The sequence below is a fragment of the Sparus aurata genome, chromosome 13 (genome assembly GCF_900880675.1).
Source record: "Sparus aurata chromosome 13, fSpaAur1.1, whole genome shotgun sequence".
NCBI classification, from domain to species: domain Eukaryota; kingdom Metazoa; phylum Chordata; class Actinopteri; order Spariformes; family Sparidae; genus Sparus; species Sparus aurata.
The window spans coordinates 1,979,842-1,987,066 of record NC_044199.1 but is presented as its reverse complement, the minus strand read 5'-3'; the positions used below and the strand labels follow the sequence as shown (position 1 = coordinate 1,987,066).

The window sequence follows — 7,225 nt, the reverse complement described above, 5'->3', positions numbered from 1 at the left end:
TAAATTTGAAGCTAAGTTAGCCAACGTAGCTTAGCACAAAGAGTGAAAACAATTGGAATCAGGCAGCCTGGCTGTGCTCAAAGGCAACAAATTAACAAATAAAACTCACTTCTTGTACTCACTTAACGTTTCTTGTTTGTTTAGCAAGTGGCAAATGTCGAAGCAAAAAATTAAACGCCACCCTTTTTCGCGCTGTTGCTAACTTCTGGGTTTCTCAGCTGGTTGCCTGGCAACCGTTCCCAGGCAGGAAATAGTTCAGCGATAGCTAGCTCAGGGCAGGTGAGCATCATTTTCTCATGAAGGTAGTTTCTTTTAACCGACTTTAAAGGTAAAAGCTGATAATTGTAAACCTGACTAGGTACATTAGAAAAGCTCAACTTGTAAATCGGTTAATCTGTGAGGCCTCACGTGTCAGTTTTGGTTTGTTTTAAGCATAAATTGCACGCTACCTAATGCTAATGTTACCTGTGTCTAAAGATGGTGGGTCATACTACATTTAAAATTATAAATGGATGCTTTTGACATTTTAAGCAATATTTTGATACTGCAGCACATAATGGTTTGGGACCAGAGAGCTAGCAGTTGGCTCTTGTGTTCCAGGGGTTTGGTTGTGCTTCTGCTAATGTTTCTCATTAAAGACATTAGGAAAATTACTCCATTAGGGAAAACTATTAGTGAAATGACTGCCATCATTCAAAGTAAAATCCCTCCCATACAACTGGATGGTTTTTGATTCTACGTTCTGTGATAACAACTAGAATGAATACAATAATGAGTTATATAATATAGAAATAAAAACAATAAATAACAGACATGTTTGTGAATAACCTGAACAACATTTCATTTCATCCAGTATACAATTAAAATGATCCAATGACACATATCTGGCTAATTCTATTCTATTCTATTGTAATTTCTAGTTCTATATCTCTGATGCAAAGAAACTTAAAGCTAATTTACCAGGCTCAGTATTTATCAGAGGGACTTCAAGGGAGAGAATTTCTTGGGAGCGAGGGTTAGGTGATGACAGGTGGATTTAAGTATTAAAAGAGAAGTGTGGGGGTAGAGTAGCTTGGCTAGGAATGCCTTATAAATAAAAAGGAGGCAATGTCGTTTCCATTCCTTCAATAAAAGACCGACCGATGTGCCTGTATAGCTCATGGTGAGAGAGATTATACATAATGTCACCGTGATGTAAAACTGAGAATATGTTTGGTTGAATGAGTGTCATTCTGTTCCCTAAAGAGAAGCGGGTACTACATCACCTCGAGACTTTATGTTTAGATCCAGTGTGCATGTGTGAGAACTGTAAAACCCTCCAAACCTCGTATAGTTTCACTACGTGGTCTTCCACCACGTAAAGCCTCCCTCACTTCTGTCTTTCTCTCGACCAATCCAGACACACACACACACACACACACACACAACACATCAGTCTCAATTTAAAATGTCAATGTCAGAGAACAGGAAATGCATGAATGCAGATGACACCCTCTGAACTTGAACCACAGGTATCTATTTGGTTATAAAATGCCTGTTTCATTTCCCAGCTCTTCACTGTGTGAGTCTGTGCTTCAGCCTGAAGGGTAAGTGTGTCCCCCTATAAAAAAATGTCTTGAATGTCAAACATGCTGTTTAAAATGATTTATTGTGTTTGAGGGAAAGGAAACTAAATTGTCTTTACTTAAATTGTCATACCTGTGTGAATATTTTAGGTGTGCCGTGTATCTCTGTTCTACTCTACAAGTAATCGTGTAAATAAATACCAGGATTTCAGCCTTTTCCGACCTGCTGGTGTTTGTGTTAAGTGTATGCATGCTTTCATATCTGATTATTCTACACCAGACATTCATGTTCATGCACCCTGATGCGTATCTGCCCCCGCTGCATTTGCTGTATTAGCGGGGGGGCACAGTAGAGTCTGACACGGAAGACAACTACAAGACTTATCTCTGTCACACAGCTTCTGGCCGAGCCATCCGACTGCTGGTTTATCTGCTCCGACACACACCCTCTCGCCGGGGACGTGTCACTCCACCGCCCCCTCCTCCGTCTCCTCATTTCTGCTGACTCCCTGCTCACCCTCTCCTCTTTGCCTCCTCACCTCACCCCTCTCTGGATGCCAGTAGCTTCTAGTCATGGAGCAGATGACAGTCACACACCAGTAAGTGGAATTGCAGCAAACAGCTCACTTATCTTGCTCAGCTCTTTCCCGCTGCTGTGTTTCCTCTTAATCTTTTTCTTCTTTTATGTCTCTATGATAATACAAATTAAACAGGAACATTTCCATAAACTATTGTTGCTGCAGCTCCTGCTTTCACACTCCCTTCTTCTAAATTTTAAATGTATTTCTGCAATTTGCGGTGATTAAAGTGTTGCTGAGGGCTTAAAGCTGTTGAATGCAGGAATAAATTGAGAAGGATGGAAGGATAATATTAGGAGAATAGTGTACATGTGGTGGCTTGCTCCTAAAATTTCCTAAAGAAGGCCAGCTGAGTACAAACCATTCTGCTTTAGGAAAATTAAATTAGCTGAATGAATGAAATTAATTACATTCTTGCTTACAGGAAAGGAAAATACGGGCTAATTTGCTAATTTGAGACTCTTTTAATGCTAATCCAGCAGTTAAGTATAAGTGACACGTTGGCATGACAAGCCACAGCGAATTTATCTGCCGTCTATATAAAGAAAAAACAGATTCATTAAAAAAATCAAATTTCAGACCCGAGCTGTCAGTCACTGAAGCCTCAGCGTCGGTGTCTTCAGAGGAGGAAGTGGCGGGCTTCACCGCAGGAAGTCAGGGCAACCGGAGGTCAGACGATGTCCCCGCGGTGACAGAGCCGATACTCACACAGCCCGGCCTCGGCATCACCACGACAACCATCACCACCATCACGCAGACGGGAGGAGACTGGAGCACCGGCCTGTTTGACGTCTGCAGAGACAAGACTACATGTAACATGAAAACACTGGATTCTCATAAACACACACAATCACATCTTTATCACTCTCTTTATCTTTCTACTAAATTAGTTTTATGTAAGAGCCAACAAATAATTTATTCTTAATTTAGTCTCACATCTGAGAGATTAATGTAATACCTACATCTGATTTTCTGTGTCTGTGTCTGTGCTTGCAGGTTTTCTCGGGGCTCTGGTTCCCTGCTGTTTGGACCTGAGTTTGTCTCACCAGTATGGCGAGTGTCTGTGCATGCCTCTTCTTCCAGGTTCCACTTTTGCCATGCGAGTTGGAATCAGGGAGCGGTACAAGATACGGGTGAGTGTGCGTATTCACTGTCAATAGGAAGTCATGTTTGGTGCTGCTTGTTAGAGCGTCCTTGAACGCACCAGCAGGCAGATTTACATAATAGTAATGCGCCTTTAGAAATAGAAAATAAACTGGACGTGATTTCTTTTGCAAGTGTTTCGACTCCACAGAAAAAGGGAAAACCAGCAGCTGTAAGGAATGTAATCGACTCAGAAACATGGTCAAATTTGTTGCTCCAGTTTTCTTCAATTGGTAACAAGCACAGGTCAATACTGAAGCCTTTTTTCTGAATTCTTCGTACAGCTCGGATTATCAACCAACCAAACAATGTATCTTGGCCAAACAGTTCAACAATCTCACCTTCATCCTCCATTATTCACTCAAACCACCAGAACACGTCATACACGTCTGCGAATCTGCTTGCTGGACCAAATCACTGCCAACAATTCAGAGTGAAAGTGGATTTCTTTGTTTATGTGTTTCTGTCGTTTTCATCCACTGCACCTCACAGTTCTCCACATGTTCCTGCTGCATTGTTGTGTCTGCACACGTGCTGCTTCTATATTTGTTTGCATGTGTGTGTGTGTGTGTGTGCGTGTGTGCGCCTGTCTTATGCTTATCCACAGGGAAGTGTGTGTGAAGACTGGACCACAGTGTACTGCTGTTACCCTCTGGCTGTGTGTCAGATGATCAGGGAGATGAAGCTGAGGATGAAGACTCAGACGTATCACGTGTCCACTGCCCTCGAATGCTCCTGAAGAAACTCCAGACAGTGAATGAGTTCTGTCCTTTTACAATGCAACAGAGGCTGCGGAGCTCTGCAGATTTCTGGTATGAACAACACGAAGAATCAATACTATGAGGTTTGAACTTACTTTTAAATGCCCCTGAGGATGCCTCAGCCAATAAATCAAGGCTAACCTGCAACATTCAAAGACTGGGAAGGACAAACTCTGATTAATAGCATAAACAGGAAGAAGAATCAGAGCTGTAAGGTCTGGACTGGAGTGTAGAGCTTAAATTGCCTTGAAGGCGGTTAGATTGTAACTGAAACCCACTTTTAATCCACTGTTGGACCCCCGTTTGAAAAAATATTACAAATAAACATTGTAATGAAACATTCTGCCTCTGTTGCAAAGGAAGAACTCAAACTACATTTTGAGTTGGGTGAAAAGCAGATGGCAAGACGCAAGCAAATGTTTGGGTTCAGTAGCTGTCAGTGTCGGCAGACAGCACCAAACATCTGGCACAGCTCTCAGTCAGACAGTGGAAACTTTAAGAAAACACAGCCGACTTTCTCTCATTATGAGCATCTTCAACCTGCTGTAACTGTCATGCAAGTGTTCTTTTCGGTGATCTTAATCAGGATAAAACCATAATCAAAGTCATTAACCAAATGTAATACAAACACGTGATAATCTCAGCTAACATTTCCGGCTTTAATAGGCTGTGTCATCATAATTTTTTAAGATAAAATGAAGGTAGTTTTTTTATGTGACAACCTGAGGCGACCACGTCATGCTAGCTTGTTGGTGAGGGAGCTACATGATGTTTGGCTAATTACGGCTAAACTTCGGTGAGGGAAAATTCTTCTGGAGTCCATAACCTGCCAGAATTGCTTAAAAATAGATAATGACTGAAAAGCTAAGCTGTTGTGGATTCAATAAGCCATACCATTAGATTTTCTATGGTGTTCATCAAGGTCTTGGTGTCTTAATGAGGTATTTTTGACCATTTTGATGAATTTTTGAATGGTTAGAAATGGTTAAAGTTTGCACCATGTCTGTGTAACAAATGCTGCAAAGACTTACGAGACATAATGAGCACGGGAAAGGCCATCATATTCTTCCATCATAATGTTCTCGGCTCTTACACACTTAAACCTCACACTTAAAAACTTGACACCTAAAATATATCTTAAGGTTACCAGCTTTCAGATGATATATACCACTTCAATGTGGCATATACTGTTGACCCACCATCTCCTCATAAAGATCAGTGTACAGTTCATGGGTACAGTTTCTACATTTGGAGGAGAGAAAAGAGATTTGGGTGAACCAACACTTTCATTTTGTCTGGAATGCCGAAGGTCACCAGAGACGTAATTATGTTCAGTCCCTCTTAAACATGAAGGGACGATGGACTGATGAAACACAAAGCCTTCTGCAGACCTTTGAGCACAAACTGTGTGATGAGGACCCAACATTAAATACAATCTCTCTAAATAAGACCAAACAAATCTCGTTTTCGAGATCACATTTCAAACTTAATCCAAGTGTAGCCATGAAAAGCTCTGAAAAGCTTAGTCAGTTCAGTTTGATCTCAGCAGTCATTCTGTTTCTTAATTAAGCATCAATGCTTTGGAGAGTTGTTTTATTTATTCCAGGCTGTGGGATGAAACGAGCGTGCCGGTCCGTTCAGTATGCAGAACCACTTGTCTGATTACCCGGCAAACCGGCCACAGTGCAGAGCCGATCACAGTCAACAGTTCAAGTACAGCCTGATGATAATAAAACCTATTTCCATATTTCTGATATTCTTTTATGCCTCTGTTCCTTGATTCACCTCAGGCATTCAATCATATTATTAAACCGATCCTGATTGCCGTGGTTCCCTGAACCCGAAATGCCAACCAGCGAGAACGGATATGGAAAATGTTATTCACACACAAAGCAGATGGGTCCTCAAAGGGCAAATATGTAATTTGTTAACTCTTACCGATGTGGTCCCCCACCTGGCAGCTGCTCCAACGCAAACGGGCAAAAGAGAGAAAATGGATTTGGTGAAGGAGAGTGATGTGAATAATAAAATCCCGTCATATTTTACACACAGTACACTGCACATTTATAGGAGTTCATCTTCTGAATAAAAAAAATTAATTCAAATCATTGCAATTCTTCACAAATGCACATTTTCCTCACATGTGATTAATCTGGTGTTTGTTCTGAGTGTATCAGAAGTCCTTCTCCTTATTCAAAGGCTGGTGAAGTATCAGAATGACTGACTAAGGCAAAGGTGAACCATATTCGTCACGGAGGTCTAATTATACCAGATGATTTCCTTGCAACCATCCGTTCACACATGGTGTGCATGCCTATAATTGCTAGCTTTGTACCAATTTCACGCTGGACAACAAACCCACTAACACCTGGAGAAGAAAAAAAACTGGTACAATCATTCATACATTCATCCCCACGTCGAATCACTCTGCATGTGGTCTCACATCGCCAGTCCGGCTGCAGCAACACTTCCTGTGACTACCACTCTGCAGAAGTCACAGGTATTTATCAGCTCCTGCCGCAGACATTTCTAAGTGGTTTGTTTACATTTTTGTATATTACATTAGTATATTACACTGGCACTGAAGTTAATCATGGTAATCAGTAAAACTACCCAGTAAGAAAGCGCTAATCACAAGGAAATTGGGCAAAGTGGACAATGGATAGAGATTGTAAAGAAATTCTACGTGATTCATCATCTCTGATTAGAATACACACAGCTGGAAGAGAAGTGGGCGAAATGGACTTTATTAAGACGACTACAGAGTGAACTTACCTCAGTTTACTTTAGATGAAACTTGGATAATGGATGAACTACTAAAAAAGTAACTCCTAAACCAGTATTTCTCTTTTTTTTTTATATCATTCAGGTTTAAAGTGTTTGTGTGAGAATCATCAGTAAAAACTAAACTAAAATAGTAATATCTACCGGAGCTTCCGTCCCTGTGAGGTCCCCTAGTTGTGACTAGATTTAAAGTTCAGCTGCTTTTCTATCGTGTGTGTGTGTGTGTGTGTGTGTCTTATTTCCGCCTTTGCTTGTGTGTTGAAATAAAAAAAAAGTTTCCTGACAGCTATAGCATAAATTCCATCTTGCCCTGGTGGTAATGAGGTCAGCGATTTCTGACTTATGTCTGCATTAGGCTCCAGTGTTTCCTGAGCAGCCGTGGATGGATAAATCT

The 7,225-nt window shown here is 41.0% G+C and overlaps 1 protein-coding gene across 3 annotated transcripts; it reads left to right on the top strand.

Annotated features, from left to right (window-relative positions):
• The first annotated feature begins 231 nt into the window (after positions 1-231).
• plac8l1 (PLAC8 like 1) lies at positions 232-6,152 on the top strand. 3 transcript variants are annotated; one of them, XR_003986330.1, is made up of 8 exons: positions 257-279; positions 1,551-1,586; positions 1,716-1,809; positions 1,964-2,164; positions 2,723-2,955; positions 3,140-3,276; positions 3,894-4,098; positions 5,654-6,152. XR_003986330.1 is itself a non-coding variant. In XM_030437110.1 (7 exons), the coding sequence occupies exons 4-7, from the start codon at positions 2,139-2,141 to the stop codon at positions 4,023-4,025; spliced, it is 528 nt and encodes a 175-aa protein (XP_030292970.1). In that variant the 5' UTR covers positions 258-279; positions 1,551-1,586; positions 1,716-1,809; positions 1,964-2,138; the 3' UTR covers positions 4,026-5,801. The 3 variants fall into 3 exon arrangements, 2 of the variants coding, with proteins under 2 accessions (XP_030292971.1, XP_030292970.1); XM_030437110.1 differs by having other exon boundaries at positions 258-279; positions 3,894-5,801; XM_030437111.1 differs by lacking the exon at positions 1,716-1,809 and having other exon boundaries at positions 232-279; positions 3,894-5,801.
• The last annotated feature ends 1,073 nt before the right edge of the window (positions 6,153-7,225 follow it).

Coding starts and splice junctions, on each gene's coding strand:
- plac8l1 (XM_030437111.1), top strand. CDS start 2,139: ATGGAGCAGATGACAGTCACACACCA. Junction 2,165..2,722: donor CAGATGACAGTCACACACCA/GTAAGTGGAATT, acceptor ATCAAATTTCAG/ACCCGAGCTGTCAGTCACTG. Junction 3,277..3,893: donor GGGAGCGGTACAAGATACGG/GTGAGTGTGCGT, acceptor GCTTATCCACAG/GGAAGTGTGTGTGAAGACTG.